We start from the raw sequence: 18,423 nt of genomic DNA, 5'->3' as shown, positions 1-18,423 counted from the left end.
ATGTCGAACTCTCTGAGAGGACTGTCAAGGATGATCCAAAATGAGAAGGTACGCCGGTCCTTTTTCTCAATCAGACTTGTGGCTTACAGCGTTCCGTCGAAGTTAGGACCGTTTTGTTCTTCGGATCACAAGGGGACAGGAAAGCAGTGATCACGGCAAAAGCTTTTGTCCGAGAAAGAGCTCCTACCATTGTTGTCGAGTGAAAATAGTGTTGAGCGCATATATCGCGAGTCCTCAGGGTGATCGTCGTATTTCAATCTCGCGGAATGAAGTAGAAAGAAGGACAGTGAACAACGACAAGGCATGGTTTTTGTATAAGCGGCTCTTGGCCCACGTGTTAACACGGAGATAGTCTGAGGATCGGGAATCGGATAATGTGATGATGCTCGGCATGTGTAGGATGCGTGGGTTACACGGTACAGGACTACCTTGTTCCTTCTTACCACGACAACAACACAACAGAAACCTGTTGGCACAACCGCACCTTCTCACCAAGCTATGCCTAATGATGAACAATGGTCTCGACCGAGTATGTCTAGTTGTGTTCCTTTCGATGCTTCATATCCTCATTGTCATGCCTAAGTTCCCAGGGACTATCTTTTGTCGAGAATGTGGGGAGAGCGTAAAAGCTATGATCCAGACAACACAGTGCGACAGGTAAGTACGTACCAGCAAGTGCCGTGCTCAGAAGGGTGGGGAATAATGCGTTATAGAAATACGAGAGTCTCCCAGAGGTCACACTCTCTGCCTACGACGAGATCGGCCGAGAAGAATCAAGCATTCCAGTACTAAAGCAGCGGGCATACACTGGTAGGATATTACCATCCGTGATCGCGGATACTCCTTGCGCTGACCTAGGTGTCGATGGAATGTTGGGCAAGTTCGATGGCCCATCCCGCACTCCAGACAGCCCACTATACAAGGCATGCGAAGACTTTGTCACGAAAAGTTGCGACTTTGGCACTGCCTACGCTCATTTGCGCCCGCGTCTATACGATATCATCAGTATCGGACAAGTCAGCGATGACATGAAAGCACGGGAGGACGATGAAAAGATGCGACAGAATATGTGCATCAATAAACAGATCACTGACGCACCCCCTAGGCGTGTCTGGGATCTGGTTGCTAATCGGGTCATGCCATGGTGGATAAAACGCAAATTCCCGTGGGCCATATCACACACCTGGGTGGACGATAACGATCTCAAGGGGGAGATGACACCAATAAATGGATATGAATGGCCCGTGCCGATGCCGAAAGATGCGGACCTCAATCTAATCAGGATCGAGATGCTCAGGCTCGGGGCGGAGTATGCCTGGTTGGATATTCTGTGTTTGAGGCAGCAGGGTCAGGGCGAGGACCCACGCGGTAACCCAAGCCAGGAGGAGTGGGATCGTAGGGAGGCTCTGCGCAAGGAGGAGTGGAAAGTCGACATTCCAACGATCGGGTGGATATATCACAAGAGCAATCAGGTGGTGTGCTACTTCAGCGGGCTGGGTCTGCCCCTGAGTTTCAAGCCTGGCGACTTTGAGAGCGATCGGTGTTGGTTCAACCGAGCGTGGACGCTTCAGGAGATCACCAAAAACTCGGTCGTTGCTGGGAAGACCCGTGACGATAACAGGGTCGACGAGAGGTTCATGACAGAGGACATGCGAAAGGTGTTCGATGAGAAACTGGCATCTTTGAAGGAGATACGTAGAGAAGACTCGATACTTGACGTCTTGTTGCAAATGCAGAAGCGGAAATCAACTAAACTTGTCGATAAAGTTGCCGGGTTGGCTTACCTCTTCTACTCGCAGTACATCCCAATCTACGATGCAGACCAGTCTGAAGAGGATGCCTGGACCGAACTGGTGAATATCACGCAGTGGCGGTTTCGTGGAGAGTTATTCTTCTGCTACCCTGGACCTGGGAACGGAAACAAAATCTGGTGTCCATCATGGAGGCAGGTAATGATGGAGAACCTTTCCGGGTTGATATTACCTTTGCATTTGGACATATATGGCCGCGACAGCGTATATCTCGGGCGGAAGAAGGAAGATGGAGACTACTATGATGGACCCTATATCGACTCATGCAGAGTACGGGGATTGTCTGACGAATCAACTCCAGAGACGCCCCGACATGGAGAATTAGATGTCACTGATCGTTCCGGGGAAAATTATACCTTCGAAATTGTCGCCAACCACACATTCCCAATACCCGATGGCCTGTATACACTCATAGGCACCTCTAGCTATCCCTATTTCAGAGTAGCGGTCATTGGGAAAATAGAGGGACCCGAAAAGAAGTTTAGGAAAGTGTCAGTGATCAATATGGGCGATGAAGAAACAGCGAAGATTAACAGGCTTCACGTCAAGACGTACAATAATATGACTTGTCTCCTTTGACGTATGTATGTAATTGGGTTTGACCCAAGTCTAACGGGGGCGGGACAAGGTCGAGTATAATGCTGGGACGCTGTCTTGATGGGAAAGCTCCTTTTCTATCTCTCCCTACACTTCCTCCTCTCTAATGTTCCTATCCCAGTATTATAGCGTTACAATTTTTGTTCTGACCTACTATCCCAGGGTGTCCCATTCTCATTTAGTCTAATTTTGTTCTCGCTGTTTCCCACGAATCACGATTGTATACAAACAGTAACATCATAAAGCTGATTTTTTTTTTCCCTGATCATACCGACGTGAGAGGGAAACCGACCCGTGTTACCCTAAGTTACAAAGATATTTTCGTAACAATGCAGGCCATGTCACAGGACTGAATGACGGAATTGATGGAATCGGGGAGCTCTTCGTCATCCGAAAGATGGCGCTCAACATAAATCATTGTTGGTGCTACGAGACAAGCACTCGGAGATGTATCTACTTGGGACAGTCCCTAGCGGAAGAATTAGACATGAGCCTGTGATGCAGTGAGAAAGCATACTCAATGGCTTCATTGACATGAACCTCAAATTGATAACCCATTGTCGTGCGCCTTCCTTTTGGTGATCATCCCGGTGAACCCTATTCCTCCGAGGTGTGGAAAACTCTAACCAGTACCCACCATCAACATCTGGGAATCGGTGTTGCTGATGATCAGATCACCGTACTACACTTTGACGACGAAAGATGGGTCATATGCCCCGGCGTTAAGGAAAACAGCTAGTTCGCGGATCCTGATCAAAGCCCAGCTTTTGATAGATCGACTGTTCGCCAGGACGGAGGCCATAGATTGCCATACCTACAACGAATGGATAAGCAAGTCATCTTATTGTAGAGATTTCAAGCATACCTTGGTAGCTTAGAACCCAAAGGTAAAGGATATCGCAGCACGCGTTAGCATGCAAACTTCCCTGGGCAAGTCCTTTCCTCAGCACGTCGGTACCAGTGGAAGTCATATTACTTTGAATGTGAACGCTTGTTGAGAGGTACAGCACCATGTGGCAATATGTGGAATGCGTTGCATGCGCACATATGCGCCTCGCTTCATTCTTGTATTGATACTCCGGTGTATTCATTCCCAATGCTGGTGAAGGAAGTTCTGTACGAAAGGCGTCACCTGGCGTTCGACAAAGCCCAATGATCATGAAATGGAAGGGAGGAATCGAAGTAGTCAGGAAATGATGAAGATGTCTCATGTTTGATGATAAGGACATCGGGTAAGTGAATGAGTAGAGGGTTCGAATCGCTTCTGTAGCCGTATCTCCAATTTTTGTTGCATAGGCGAGAAGGGGCGATACAAATAGCAACGCGATGCGGCATTCTACCCAGAACTCGCCGACGGCCATGCATTCCATTGGGGAAGAGGAACTGCACTTCTGTGTGTGCGTTTCACTGGACGACGGCTGCCGTGTTAGATGTACTCGCTGAGACGAAGCTGGTAATCCTAATCGAGTCGTAGACCGGCGAGAATATCGAGGTTCTTCACAGACTGAACGTTGATACCACTAGCCATCACCGCGGTCGTCCTCTACATCAAACGTAAGACTTTCAGGGATCCAGTCGTAACCATGGACATACCGACAACACTTGTTCTGCGACTGAAGTAAAATTCTCGCCTATCGGAGAATCGTACTGGGATATACAAGAAACAGATGAGAACAAAAAACAACCTTGAAGGAAGACGGACTGACATTGGGATCAATACGGATGCTAATCAGATTCAACATACGGAAACAGGAGAGCAGAGATCTCAATCTCTCATGAAAATTAACGATTTACCGTAAAGCTAATCGTGGCAATCCATTAACACGACATTGCGCATCTGTCACCGTAACTGCAGAACCCTCCAGATACGGCGAGAAGATGATGGGAAAAAAGTGGATATACCCAGTCATTTTTTACGAAAAATCCGATTAACAGAATACTACCATCGGGTCACAATTTAAAGCAGCGGATTAGGAGAATTCGCCTAATAAAGGCCTGTACAAATTAAGGTCAGCAGTAGTCGATGAGTTCCTCGTTAATTTTATACCTGGACATCCGAGTCGACAGAACGTGGGTCTTCTGAGAAATAGAACCCATTAGCATCCCTATTGCCGAAGAAGGACAATACCACGCACACATCAGATCATAGTTCGGCACGAAGTCCAGAATGATATCTAGACCAGGAATCAGTATGACGAGTATGTGAAGCAAGGAACATGGCGTACATGGTCAGTGGCGACAAATCTATGCAATGACTGCACTTGGACGACGCCCAGTTTAAGCATATATCATGCAGCTAATTCCTAGGAACCTTGTCAAGCCAATGTAGGTAGTCGAAATGTGATTAAAGTGCCTACGGAACTGCGCCAGGACGTAGCAAGTACTAGAACGCCATCCTGTAAATCCAAGATTGCGTTGATGACGGCAGTGCAAGCCGTTCCGGCAAATGCCGAGAGCCGCCGGCAAGCCGTGATTCGGTTGGTCCTTGTTGATTCCAGGCTGATGTCGTCTCTTTCCCCGTTACCCACCATGACCTTCGTATCGTGTTCACCGCTCTGTTCGCTTTCGACTAATTCCGACATTATCAATTTACTTCTGAAAGCATTCGAAACAACTAGTCGTTTTCGCGGTTACCATGAAGAGCTGCATATCACCGGGATTTCTGGCGGTGCGTTGAATTCTTCTACAGCATAGGTGAAACTAACATCCATAAATAGGCGTCGTCCTCTCGTTCAGTGATCACTCGCATGACTTCAACACTCCTGCTCAGTACAAGAATGCGCTTGCCGGACCATCCCCTGCTCGTGCAACCGAAGGATTAAGCTCATCGAGGGTAGGCCTTGATTGCCGTTTCCTGGTGATTTGCACTGAACGCTCTACGAAGATAACGGATGATCATCACTTATCATTATCTTGAAACGACCACGGATTCAGCTCTATGAGCTCTGGGTTTGGTGAGTACGGCCACGAGAAATTCGACACCAGAAGGAGCGCGGCCAAGCGCTATAGGGCCGGTTTCAGGAACAAGTTGCTATGGACTTCGGCAGGCTTTTGAATATCAGAACTTCTATGTGGCGTCAAGGGATGATCGATGAGGCCTTGAGGCCTTTAGGTGCGGAGCTGCGTATTCTCCCCTTCCCTATCAACTATTAATTAACAGACAAAATAGCCGACCTGTAACTGGACTTGCTGATGGTCTCAGGCACAAGGATTCCGCTTGGAGGCGGGAACGACGCAAACTCAGGACGAGCAGCGGCACTCAGACGTTCCACTCATCCTAGTTTCCTAACAACTTTCTTTTTCCCCAGATACGAGTAGATCCTTTGCTATATTTGTCCTAGCTATTGATTCAATTGATCGTGTTGCTACCTTTCACCCGTTTGACGAGACTGATGAAGACTACTGCCCAGGCATTAACCTGTACTCATCCATTCATCGAGCTGCTTTCAATCTCTGCGTGTCGCTCTCCACCTACGCCTTCGTAAGTGCCTGCAAGGTAAATGAGTCGAGAGTCGTTTTTGTCAGTATGCTTATCCTAATCTCTAGCTTATCGGTGACGCATCAAAAGTGGAGGGTGCGAGTATGACATATCTACCAAAAGAGCCGCAAACGTGATCGACTGATAGTGTTTCATGATGGAGAGGCTAAGTCCGACTTGACGCTGCCCACTGTGGCAGAGACGTTATGAGTCTTCGAGTCCTAGGATGACTGTCATTTCCTTCTGGCTTCTTACCCTTGTTTAGCAGGGTTATTCAGAACGATTAGCAAGTGAAGGCGACATTGAGGCAAGGTCATTGCAGGAGTGCATCATCCACATGCATGTACGTCGTCCATTGTTGTATAACGTTCTCTGACTGATCGCTTGTTCAGATCTACTTCTGATGTTCCGAACTATACATCTCTCTCGAGGTTATAGCGGAGACTTGTTCGTACAGCTCTGTTCTCTATTTCTTCACCTGTGCCTATACATATTAGAAGGTGAAGTAACTGCTGGGGCTAAACCAGGACCTTGCGATGAAGTTATGCACGCGTTGTTGCTGTACTGGCACTTATGGTTCACACGCATTCCAGTCTTTTGGTGACCATGCACGAAAATGTACCGATGCTGCTCTTCGTATCTGCTAGGAACAGGTTCTCGCAAACAGTCACCTGAATCGATGGATTTTCTCGTGAATTATATTTGTTGTAGCTCTGAGACTGACTCTTTTCTAAGACGGCTGGTTTTGACGCGCCTTAGAGGCATATAAACGACGTCAAGAAAGCTTTTCTTTCCCGGTTTCCTTTGATTACGCATGGTTTCAGGGCCATCCTTTTGACAAGGTACCGGATGTATGCATTTTCCTCGATTTTCCAGACATCCCGGTAATCATCCTATCTGTCCATGCCATCTGTTCTCCCTCGCCCAGAGTTCCTCCCGCATCCATCGACCCTCTCTTCTTTAGATGCAAATCCAGCAGCTCTGCGAAGTCATTTGTCCTAACGGTACCCCTCGGATTTCCTTCTCTATCAATGTACGAATCATTTCGATAAGAACAGTAACTCCGATGTCGTCGACAGCATGAGATATGATTCGACTCCACGCTGGTCGTTCAATCACAAGCTCTGCAGTACATGAGCAGTAAGCGTCGTTTTCCTTCCGTTAGCATATGTGATTTCAACGTTGGATCACCAGCATACGTTTATCTGCATACAGAAAATAATATCAATCAAAGCCAGAATATCAGAGGTGCGGGACAGTTCACCAGGACGGGCATTTCGGAAGGACAAGACAATATCCAAAAGACGAGAAGGCAATGTCGCGAGAGCTGTCAATATAAGGGCCGAGATTCCTATTTTAATATCAAACTCTCCGAGATTCCTATCAAGGACGATCCAAAAATACGGAAGCAGATGGTACGCCCATCCTTTTTCTCAATCAGACTCGTGGCTTACCATGTTCTGTCGAAGTCGGGAACATTTCATTCATAGGATCACAGGGGGACAGGAAAACAACGATCACAGCAAAAGCTGTTATCCGAGAAAGAGCTCCTGCCGTCACTGTTGATGGGAATCATGCTCGCAATGTAAACAACGTATGTCGTCTGGTCCTATGACTGATCACTTTCTGACCATCTTACGTGTAGAAACACGTTGCCATTGAGTGGAACTTGGTAGAGATAAATTCGAAGTATCAATCCTCCCATTTTGTCAGCACCAAGTGGGTGCCACTGATCTCCTCCTCAGCCATTAACTCTCTAAGAGAGATAACGCTCCCCATCCCTGGGGTATCCCTAAGAGGTATAAGAGTATATCTTATACGTGTATTCTTCTGCGAGGATACTCGGATATGATGGTCAAATACGGAGATCTGGGCACTCGCTGGAAGCGCTGGCATCAAAATAACGTCGAGTACATCTCTCGCGGGTCCTCAGGATGATTCCTCTAGGCTCGATATCAGGAGTTGGAATAGAAAAGAGGACAATAATGATATTTTCCCTGTACAAATAAGTCTGGCTTTGCGCACATTCTGAGCTTCGAGAATTGCGCGCTAACGGGGTGATAGCCTGATAATACGGAATCGGATAGTGCGATGATCCGGGCGAGGAGAATTCTGCGTTCGACCCTTGCGTGCGTGCGTTCAACTGCGTTTGAATGCGTTCAACTCGGATGCGTTTGCGTTCCTTCGATGCGTTCACATGCGTGACCCGATAATAGTTACTCTACCTTCAAGAATACTACTATCATGTGTATTTACATGGCGCACTTACCTACTTTTGATGTATTTCCTGGACATGTATTGGCAGCTTTCTATGACTTAGAAACAGTGTGAGACTATCTTGGAAAGCCATAAAGGCGTTGATTTTGTTGTAATATGTCTTAGAACATAATCCTCCTACTTCAGTATCATTTCGTGTTGAAATAGTTGTGAACCCTTGCATTTTTTGGACTTTTGGTAAACCAAAAAACTTGTGTGCACCTCTCGAATCGACGCAACTCACTTACGCAACTCAAAAATAAGTCACGCATGCGTTAATAAATCGAACGCGAGCGTCATTGTAATAAACGCACGCGTTGCCCAAACTAACGCATGCGTTCGAGACAAAACGCAAACGAGAACGCAAATGTGACGATGGTTGTGACGGCGTGTCACGTTTGCGTTAGGCTGTGTTGAACTCGAGTTGAACTGTGGTGGCTTCTCCCGTTGCACTTCATATGTGCTCGGCTACATTCTCCAAGCTTAAGAGAGATTCTCCAATGGATTCCTGCTGTATATATCTCAATATAATTTGCGGAAACCTACCAAGATTTAGCTGAGACGCCTTGAACTGGTTCTCTTTCCTCCGATCTGTTTATATTGCTCATACTATTTTCATACCTCTAACATAGTCCAATATCCATGGAAACCCTCGAGGCGTGTCTTCTGGAGGGAAATATCCACATGAGTGATCAGGTGGGTTCACACTTAGCCGGGGAGAGTGTCCTTCTACGGGCTGAGACCTTGTTCCCATCAAATTACGGTGCTGAGATCTTTTACGAGTACGTTATACTGTTACATTCCGCATATTTGATAGCTAAAGTACATAAAAGCATTATTACGCACGAACGCATCTTTGTCGAGTTCGCAGACGCAAACGCAAGCGTGACAAACGCATGCGTTTAAACGCAAACGCACGCACGCGAACGCGAACGCAGAATTCACCGTGCCCCGATGATCCCTGGGCACACGTAGGACGCATGGGTAAGGTGGTACGAAACATGCATTAAAAAATCCATCTGACGTCCTCAAGTTCTCAATGCTTGTGCTGCTGTATCTGTGTTATTCGACGTGTGCAGACATATATTATGAGAATTAAGCCTTGCGCTCAATGACTGTATGTGTCCACTTAGGGATATCTTTGGGCGTCTATCTTTTGACAGCACGGCTGATGGCAACACAGGGGCCGAACGTGGTGACTTCTTCGCCTTGCTTCCCACCAAGACAGCTTGACCGAAATTTCTTGGTACACCACGCTTTGTTATCAACGTACGTCAACTATGGGTGTATACCGTCATAGTAGGTCTTCTCATATTGTTTTCGACGCTTTATGTCCTCATTCTATCATGCCGAGCTAGATTTTTGGACGGGAATGTGGAAAAAGATCAGAAACTATGCTTCAGACATCAAAGAACCGCAGGTGAACGCGTAACGGCATGCGCAGAAGGGCGGGAAATAATGCATTATAGAAATACGAGAGTCTCCCCGAGATCACACTCTCTGCCTACGACGAGACCAGCCGAGCAGAAAGTGTTCCAGTACTGAAACAACGGACCTACACTGGTAGGGTATTACCATCGCCGGTGGCGGACACTTCTTGCACCCACCTAGGTGTCGATAGGATGTTGGACAAGGTCGGCGCCCCATCCTGCACTCCGGATAGCCTCCTATATAAAGCGTGCGAAGACTTTGTCACAGAAAATTGCGACTTTGGCACCGCATACGTTCATTTGCGCCCCCGTTACTTACCGTACCCGCAGTTTTCTTTTCTTTACCGTTTACCACCATGTCGACATACTAGGTATAAACGAGTTGCTCATTTTTCGTTCCTTCCCGTGCTCGAACTTCAACATGTACTAAGTATTACTAGATCGAAGCGATTAAGTCGTAATGGGTATCTAAATGTTCCGATATCATCTTACCAATACAGTTGCCATTACTTCAATCTCGCTTGCTCAAAGCCTGTAACTGAACGTATTCATAGTAGTCGCCCTTCCGGTTAATGAGCTGGTCATGCGTTCCAGACTCACTGACACGCCCTTCCTTGATGAAGTATCTATCCAAAAGGTGGTTAGACATGAGCCTCGAGAGCATATCTACTGCACTCACATGCGGTCAGCGTTCTGAATTGTCGATAATCGATGTGCAATAGCGACTGTTGTCCTGCCTTTTGCCGCTTGGTCAAGGGCGGCTTGTACAACCTTTTCTGAATTGGAATCGAGAGCTGATGTAGCTTCGTCCAGGAGGAGGACTTTAGGGTTACGAAGTAAAGCGCGGGCGATAGCGATACGTTCTGAATACAGAAACAATCAGTTAACTGTCTCTTTGTACAGGTAAGGTACTCACGTTTTTGGCCGCCCGAAAGCTGGGATCCTTTTCCACCGACTTCCGTGTCAAATCCACTACGACCACGTGTGAAAAATTTACTCCTACATAAAATAGCAGAATCAACTCACTCGGGAAGTCCTTGAATGAAGTCCAAGATGTTCGCGTCCCTACATGCAGCTTCGATTTCTTCTTGCGTGACTTCGTCCCATGGTTTGATAGCACCGAGAAGGATGTTAAAGCGTATCGTCCCCGCATAAAGGGTTGGCTCTTGAGAAACCAAAGCGATCTGTTTACGGTACTCCTGTACGTTGTACTCTTCGATTGGTATGCCGTCCATCTGGAGAATCAAGTAAGTAGGGTTGAATACAGACATGGGATTACCTACATAGATCTCGCCTGCCAACGGCTCGTAGAATCGTTCAATCAATTGGATGCTAAAGAATATTGATCAATACGATGGATTATCCAGACTAGGCGGAAGACATACACAGTACTCTTTCCACTGCCAGAGGCACCCACAAGTGCAATATATGTGCCTGGCTCCACTTGAAGTGTCAGCTCCCACAAAACACGGATACCAGGCCGAGTAGGATAACGGAAATGAACATTTTCCAAATGAATGTGTCCTTGAGCTTTGGCAGTATCAACCTTCTTGCCTTTGGTCGATTCGGAATCAATCTTTGGGACAGAGTCGAGCAATCGAAGGATATCACTGCCGGCGCCTTTCGCCGAGGAAACATCAGGTACAAAGGCAAAGACGTTTCCTGCTTGAATAGCACCGAACATGGTGGACTAAGTAATACATTAGCAAAATCTGACAGCGACGACATAGAGAAGCGTACCATGAGACCAACGAAGAAATCGAACGTGGAAAATTCCCGTCTTGACACTAGGGCTGCTCCGTACCAGAAGACCAAAGCAATGCAGAAGAAGATCGTGGACTGAGAAAACGCATACAACATATTGCTCCAGATAGCGGTCCTGTTAGATTTGCAAAGTGGCTCTTCCAGGCTCTCGGAGTATTGGTTGCAGCAGTCGTCTTCCCGAGTAAGGGATGCAACGGTTCGAATGGCACCAGCGGCTTCGCAGGCGAGTTGTGCGGAACTTTCATGAGCTTTCTTGTTTTTCTGATCTTTCAAGACAACGACACGCTATGGGGCCAATCAGCAACGGCGGGTGCCTTCTATGTAAACAGACTTACCAAGCGGATATACCCCATGGACACGAGAAGAGGCGTAACCGCTGCGATATGATCAGTATACAATTTCAAGGGTATCCATTGGACGTACCAATACCGACAAGGCCGACTTTCCAGATGAAAATTAAACCGAGAATGGAGCCCACGATCAGGGTCGAGATACTCTGCTGCACGATTCTGAGTGGGGAGTTAGCCAAATGTGCTTAATCTGAGAGATAGTCACTGACGCCGCGAGGGTAGCACCAGCCAAACCAAACACTTTTTGAGGGTTTTCACTAAGGTTCGATACCAAACCACCGGTCTAGAAAGAAGGTCATGATGGAGGTCCAGACACATTCTGCAGGAAGACTTACGCTGTGCTCGTCCCTATCGAAGTACTCAACTGCCCAAATCGTAAGACAACATTATACATCAAGAAAACAATTAAACTTACTGTCTTGTCTCAAGATAGCCTTGAAATTCAGAGACCTCAGTTTCGCCATCAACGCTGCGGCGGAAGACCGAAAGAGATAATTCTGCATGCCAATAGACAACGTAGAAATGATGGCTATGATGAAGAACCTAGACTCGAAGTCAGCGATGTCTATCAGAGTAAAGATGAAGCACTGACCAAAGGGCATTCCTGTCGCCAGAATGTCTGAGCTCTGAGCCAGTGAACGAGAAGCCGTGGATAGCCTTAGCTAGAGCACATGGTCAATGAACCATAAAAATGGGAGGGAAGACCACGAACCATATACGATACCAAAGGCCAGATATGCCATCCCCGTCATAGTAGCAAAGATCGTGCCGAGGAAGTACTTCCTCCATTGTGATCTGTTGATTTTTCCCATACGTTTGAAAAGGTAATACATGCTGTGTTCCGGCTCTTTGGTGTCCTTCTGTTCCTTCTTCTTCTGCTCCAGGATCTGGCTGGCAAGTGACTGACCGGTATTTCGTCTACCAAGAGGAACCTCCTCGTGGGCGGCCTTCTCCATGTCCTTGGGTTCATCATCTCTATCATCTGCATCAGCGGCAACGGCGGCTACTTCATCGCTTTCACGAAGCCTCTGAGCTTGGACGAGGCGCGCATAGGCGCCACCTTCTCTTTGAAGCAGTTCCTGGTGAGTTCCCTGTTCGATGACCAGTCCATCTCCCATGACGAATATGATGTCGGCGTCCTTGATCGTTGAGAGACGATGAGCGATGGTGATGGTTGTACGTCCTGAAAAAATTCATTTTCGTTTGAACAATGGTCAGAATTCTTTTCGACTTACCAGCCACGGCCTTTTCCAGGGCGTCCTGTACAATTCCCTCACTTTGAGTGTCCAAAGCACTAGTCGCCTCATCGAGAAGAAGAATGCGAGGATCTGATACAATGGCTCTGGCAATGGCAACACGTTGTTTCTGACCACCACTAAGCAGGAATCCTCGCTCGCCAACCATGGTATCATAGCCCAGATGCAGCTTGGTTATGAAGCCATCAGCGTTAGACTTGACACATGCTTCCTTGATCAGCGCGAACTTCTCCTCCTCGGAGGCATTTTCATACTTAGTTCCAATAAGTCCATGCTCAATGTTGCCTCTGATCGTGGTCGCAAATAGTGTTGGCTCCTGCGATACCAGTCCAATTTGCGAGCGAAGCCACCTGAGATTGAGAGACTTCAAATCCCGTCCGTCAAATTTCACGACACCAGATAAAGGATCATGGAATCGTTCTATCAGAGAAATCACTGTCGACTTTCCGGATCCTGAGGCACCGACAAGAGCGGCGATTTTACCCGCTTGGAAGGTGAGGCTGATCCCTTTCACGACCTGGATGTCGGGACGTGAAGGATAATTAAATTGAACGTCCTCGAGTGTGACTTCACCGAAAACGGTTTCTGGCTTTTCACCGCTAGGATCGGCCGAATCTATGTCTGGCACACGGTCGATGGTGGCATAAAGTTTGGCAGCCGCACCTTGTCCATGAGTGATGGCTAAAGAATATTAATATGAAGAAGCGTGTATAGACAGTCAATGTACCTTGCATTTCGGGTGCTAACAATACCAATGAGAAAAAACCAGTCAGGATCGCCATGAATACGTTGATGACAATACCAGCGTCGGCTACGGGCCCAAACATCAATACCGTTATTTAACTTTAACTGCTGCAGACGCACCATCTCCCCGCAAAATGAGGGTCGTACCGAATGAAAAGGCTGATAGAGAGGTAAGCAAAACGGGTAACGATAACGCCTGCTTTCATACGCACCTAAAGCATACGAGGAGTAGACGCAGAAAAAGAGGATCGAAAGACTTCCTCCGAGCCATATCGCGGACTTGACATCAACCACCTTCGACTTCTCGATGTGCTGATCGTACAAGCCCGACAGAATCCCCTGCGTGCCAAATGCCTGCACCGTTCGAATAGTGGAGATGACTTCTTCGGCGATACTTCCAGCGTTTGCAATATGCTTCAGGGAAAGCCTGGCGAAAATTTAATGCATGTCGAGTGATGCAATACAATGTTATTGGACGTACTGCATATATTTGGATATGGCCTTGTTCATAACTGCTCCCGTGATAGCAATGCAAGGCAACAAAGACGTCAAAGCAAGAGCAAGACGCCAACTCCGGATATAGGCCAATATAAAACCAGTAGCAAAGGCCGACAAGCAGGTCACCACGAGGGCAACCTTCTCGGACATGCCCTGTTGTACCAAGTCTGGCAAGCGTTCAGCGAAGATGTAAAGAGAAAGAGAACGCATAGAAGCTCACGGGTGTCGGTCTGTATCCGAGTAGCAACCTCTCCTGCTCCAACTTTGTCAAAAAATTGGATGTCCTGGCGTAAAACCGCTCGCAAATACCGCTCCCGAATACGTTTTGCGTTGATCTCAGCAGTGTAAACCCATACATACATGTAGAAATAGGTGCAGACGAACATGCTGATACCTTGAATGCTCAATTAACTAAAGAAATTGTAACTGAGGGGATACACACCTATGACAACTAGATAGAGCGCGTCCTTGCTAGCTACATGGCGGAACGATGCCGCGGCAGCAGGTAAATCGTTTATAGCTTGTTGATCGCCCTGGTCCGCTTGATTGACGACTGATTGGAATATAACGAATTCATTGGTAAGGTTTCCAAAAAGCAGTGTCATTAAAGGCTAGAAGAGGGGATGTTATGGTTTACACCGTGTATATGCGCATATAGGACACACCTGGGCCGCGCCTGCTGCTGCTGCTGCAACCAAAGCAATTGCATCGATGAGAAGTTCGAATTTCGTGGAGAACCTGCAAGTCTCAGCAGCAGTTAGGTAAAATGTAAATAAGATACACACCTGAAGAGCTCCGTGAAGGATACAGGAGGTGCTTCCGGCTCGGGGGGGACGACAGCGACCTCTGAGCCTTTCTCATCGGTGTCGACAGATTTGGTCAGCTTCTGGCGAGTGAACCAGCCAGCCTTCTTTGAGTCTGGGCCAGTGATAGTAAGCTTTTCGTTGGCAGTACTAAGTCGCGAGTTGGACATTTTAGTCAGGGCGAAGGCAAGGGTCAGAGCCTGAACACCCTTTATAGGATGGAAATAAAACGAAGGTGTACGTGATGTGATGTGGTCAGCAGCGAAGAATAGACGAGTCAGCCTGAGTCGTGCTTTTTGACTGGCTGTGCCGCGTGCAATGTTTGCACACCTGCTGTTAAAAATTATGGGGAATAGAGTCAAATGGCTTTATCGTATCTAGGGAACTTGACAAGGATCAGCCTACGTGGTCTCTCTGCTTGTCTTCCTGCTTTGCAGGGTGCCGGATTCATACGCGGATTTGCCGGCTTTTCTCAGACTCCTGTGCACGTTGATTCGATCTTTAGGCAGGCCGACCGGCGACGACAGTGGCGGCATCTCTATTTTTAACTCCAAGTTCTTCTGGGGCAGAAAAATAAATAAAGTCCTTGCCCTAGTCGAATAAATGTGAGCGACATCTAATGGAATGGCTGCAAGTCCTCAGCAAAGTCTCTTCGAGCAGCAACACCGTACTTGCTATACACTTGGCGTTACAGTTAGGCAGAAAAACAAAATTATGACTCATAGGTTACAACGTAATGTTTTCCGGCTGCGTAGTTGCCTTGATCCTGCAACTTAAAGTGGAAGTCAATCAGAAACGGAGGTATCCTGACTCATTGTTTTCCAAACCAATCCACATCTTCTAGACTTTTCTACCATCGATACTCCAAAAAGACTGGCCCTTGAGTTTGAAGCTAGCTTGAAGTTGCGCAGCGTAGTGCCTTCAGTGAAGCCAGTTAAATAAGTAAAAACTTGGCGTCAGTCTTCCATCATGGCGTCACCACTAGCCTCATCTCTGACATCGGGACATTTATTAAACACGTTGGGTATACGCGCCATCCACATTGCTACAGTGCAAATTCTGCAGACAAAACGTGTGTAAGCACCTCCATGTTCCAAACGGCTGGGAGGATGGGATTTGGAGGTATGCAGTCACGCAGAATGTTGGAGGCCCTTTGAACTGAGAAAAAAGCTACTGGTGTGGGATGCGCAGGTAAAATAGTTCAATCCATCATATATCTTGATTCTTGACCGTCGTCATTCGAATTTACCGTAAATTTACGCGGCGCCTCAAGTTCTGATCACGTGCAAATAATGAAAATGTCGATCATGACAACACTCTGACAGAAAACGTCCGAGTCTCATTTTCTACCTCAGTTACTGGCATCCATAACGGTCTCTCATTTTTAAGAAAGCAGGCTTTCTACACTGTCTTTAATATCATTATGTCCTGGAAACTGGGTAGGAGCAAGAAGTCTTCAGTCTACAATTTACTGGCTGAAGACGTCATGAATGCTCGTTCCATTACCCCCACTCCCGGAAATTCCGATGGCACTCCCAGCTCGAGTTCAAGGTCCGGTCTTCTTGCTATCCGTGTTCTATGGGCGGAAGGTCTAGCGCTTCCTCCTGGCATCGCCACTCCCGCGGCCGTCCAAAAGGCTCTGTCATCCCAGCAGGCAAAAGTTGCTTCATCTATTTCCCCATCTAGCGTTGAGCAAGGTCCTCGCATTCATCAATGGGGGAGAACTCTTCCATCATCTTCAAAGGGAACAGCGGTTCAATGAAGAACATTCTTGGTATGAGTGGATAAGAATAAGAACCAGAATGAGAGGAAGCACACTTACACAATCCAAGCGTTCCTAACATCCTCAGATACCCAAAAGCAGTGGCAGATGACACGAGAGAAGCTAGCTAGGTATGGTCCAGAATGTCGAAGCAAATGTAGGAGATGTGTATACCAGGTTCGGTATTATACCATGCCTAAGAAATCGTTACAGGGAACCTTCAACCTCGAGCTAAGCCGCACTAGTGATTGATCACAAAGAGAACGCGAATATCAAATTTGTGTCCATTCTGGGATTCCGGAAATCCGGGACACGTTTTACCGTGATTGCCGGTCCCTACCGTGAAAAGCCTACCCTGCCGGCGTCATCGATCTTCTCGGGTTGATGCGCACGTTCTCAGCTGTGCTAGGCTTGAAGCTGCATCTATCCTCTTTACCTCGGTCCTCTCCTTTACCTCACACCACGATTTCTCCCTGCCGACCGATGCCGACAGCGGCAGTCACCGATTTCATTGTTGGTGCTTGTTGATTTTAGTCGTCCTTGTCATCTCTTTCGCTACACGATGCTGTTCACGTTGGCTGATTCTGATAATTGCCTTCTCAGATTTACATCTGAGAACATTCAAACGGCTTCTGGCTTCGACGGTTAGCATGGATGGCGGCCTCATTATCACTGAGGTTTCTCGCGGTATAGCACAGGAGTATTGATGGTCATTTTATCTTGGGCATCTTTGGGTTGTATAGTGCGTTATATCCGTCTACAATTTCGGCGAAACTAATCTCTGTGAATAGGGAAATGAAACACTAACCGCACCTTTTATTGTCATCTCGATTCTCGTCCAGCAATCATTGGCGTGGCTCCGACTCGGGGACTCGGTGCAACGACGCGCCTGCTGGTACTTCCTCCAAGCATGTAGATCACAAGTGATACGTTCATTGAGGGTAAGCTTCAATTGCCGCTTCCCCATTATCTTCGCTCAACCCTCTGTAGGGGATATCCGACATGTCATCGCATAGCATACGTTCTAAAACGGTCATGGATTCAGGTTGACCAGGTCTTGATTTTGCGGCTGCGAGAAATTATGACAGCGGAAAGGGGCATCGCGAGGCACTATAGGTCGACTTCAGGAATCACGTCACTACGGGCTTCGGGGACAGTTTGAAAATCAGAACTTCTATGTGGCGTGAAGGGTTTTCGTGCGTATTCTTCCGTTCATCATTGTATATTGCCTGAAGTCCGGTGCAGTTGGGAGGTTTGCAACTGTACCGTGAGGGCCTTGCTTGCGGCATTAGGTCCAGACTCTGCCGGAAGGTGGGAAGGAACTCAAGGGACGTCGCGATACCCAGATACTTCAGACATCCCGGTTACCGAACGTCCTTCTCTATCTCGAGATATGGATAGATGCTTCGCTATCTTTCATGTAACTATCGACTAAATTGATCGTGTTTCTGCCTTTTCACCTATACGATGAGACTGATGAAGATTACCGCCGTGACAATGACATTCTAACCAGCATCCATCCATTTGCCAAGCAGCCTCCAATCTCCAGCTACCACCTCCGGCTGCTCCTCCGTAAGTGCTGTGGATCCAGACGAGATAGGTGCCTACCCTTTTCCTTTATCAGATACCTTGCTTTTATGGGAATCTCTTTCAGAGAACTACGTTTCCCGTCTC

The 18,423-nt window shown here is 47.3% G+C and overlaps 6 protein-coding genes across 6 annotated transcripts; 4 read left to right on the top strand and 2 right to left on the bottom strand.

Moving 5' to 3' along the window:
- EV420DRAFT_1480647 (uncharacterized protein) lies at nt 1-2,390 on the top strand (the record flags this gene model as incomplete). Its single annotated transcript, XM_060469689.1, has 4 exons — nt 1-48; nt 400-529; nt 584-657; nt 714-2,390. The coding sequence occupies 4 exons, from the start codon at nt 1-3 to the stop codon at nt 2,388-2,390; spliced, it is 1,929 nt and encodes a 642-aa protein (XP_060329898.1).
- A 648-nt stretch (nt 2,391-3,038) lies between these two features.
- Nucleotides 3,039-4,232, bottom strand: EV420DRAFT_503257 (uncharacterized protein). Its single transcript, XM_060482401.1, has 4 exons — nt 4,115-4,232; nt 4,002-4,055; nt 3,274-3,951; nt 3,039-3,222 (listed from the first exon to the last, which is right to left on the bottom strand). Exons 3-4 carry the CDS (start codon nt 3,776-3,778, stop codon nt 3,131-3,133), a joined length of 597 nt encoding a protein of 198 aa, XP_060329897.1. The 5' UTR covers nt 3,779-3,951; nt 4,002-4,055; nt 4,115-4,232; the 3' UTR covers nt 3,039-3,130.
- A 2,367-nt stretch (nt 4,233-6,599) lies between these two features.
- On the top strand, nt 6,600-7,824 carry EV420DRAFT_1748707 (uncharacterized protein; the record flags this gene model as incomplete). Its single annotated transcript, XM_060480258.1, has 5 exons — nt 6,600-6,874; nt 7,102-7,301; nt 7,385-7,480; nt 7,532-7,685; nt 7,724-7,824. Exons 1-5 carry the CDS (start codon nt 6,790-6,792, stop codon nt 7,822-7,824), a joined length of 636 nt encoding a protein of 211 aa, XP_060329896.1. The 5' UTR covers nt 6,600-6,789.
- Nucleotides 7,825-7,974: 150 nt separating this feature from the next.
- On the top strand, nt 7,975-8,275 carry EV420DRAFT_1549123 (uncharacterized protein; the record flags this gene model as incomplete). Its single annotated transcript, XM_060473412.1, is given in 3 exon segments — nt 7,975-8,064; nt 8,119-8,213; nt 8,233-8,275. Coding segments are annotated over 3 exon segments (228 nt in total), but the record flags the coding sequence as incomplete, so codon positions are not given.
- Nucleotides 8,276-9,994: 1,719 nt separating this feature from the next.
- Nucleotides 9,995-15,315, bottom strand: EV420DRAFT_1549118 (P-loop containing nucleoside triphosphate hydrolase protein). Its single transcript, XM_060473411.1, has 23 exons — nt 14,970-15,315; nt 14,850-14,922; nt 14,627-14,795; nt 14,405-14,578; nt 14,168-14,351; nt 13,899-14,113; nt 13,807-13,845; nt 13,670-13,753; nt 12,922-13,623; nt 12,399-12,869; nt 12,279-12,348; nt 12,102-12,229; nt 12,022-12,050; nt 11,892-11,969; nt 11,760-11,835; nt 11,672-11,712; nt 11,313-11,621; nt 10,958-11,262; nt 10,856-10,904; nt 10,599-10,807; nt 10,489-10,571; nt 10,252-10,435; nt 9,995-10,198 (listed from the first exon to the last, which is right to left on the bottom strand). Exons 1-23 carry the CDS (start codon nt 15,155-15,157, stop codon nt 10,084-10,086), a joined length of 3,975 nt encoding a protein of 1,324 aa, XP_060329894.1. The 5' UTR covers nt 15,158-15,315; the 3' UTR covers nt 9,995-10,083.
- Nucleotides 15,316-16,310: 995 nt separating this feature from the next.
- Nucleotides 16,311-17,009, top strand: EV420DRAFT_1549114 (uncharacterized protein). The gene has a single exon (XM_060473410.1). It carries the CDS (start codon nt 16,411-16,413, stop codon nt 16,747-16,749), a length of 339 nt encoding a protein of 112 aa, XP_060329893.1. The 5' UTR covers nt 16,311-16,410; the 3' UTR covers nt 16,750-17,009.
- The last annotated feature ends 1,414 nt before the right edge of the window (nt 17,010-18,423 follow it).

The sequence above is a fragment of the Desarmillaria tabescens genome (genome assembly GCF_030435595.1).
Source record: "Desarmillaria tabescens strain CCBAS 213 chromosome Unknown EV420scaffold_21, whole genome shotgun sequence".
NCBI lineage: Eukaryota > Fungi > Basidiomycota > Agaricomycetes > Agaricales > Physalacriaceae > Desarmillaria > Desarmillaria tabescens.
Note: the sequence above shows the minus strand (reverse complement) of the source record. Positions and strands in the feature narration are given on the sequence as shown.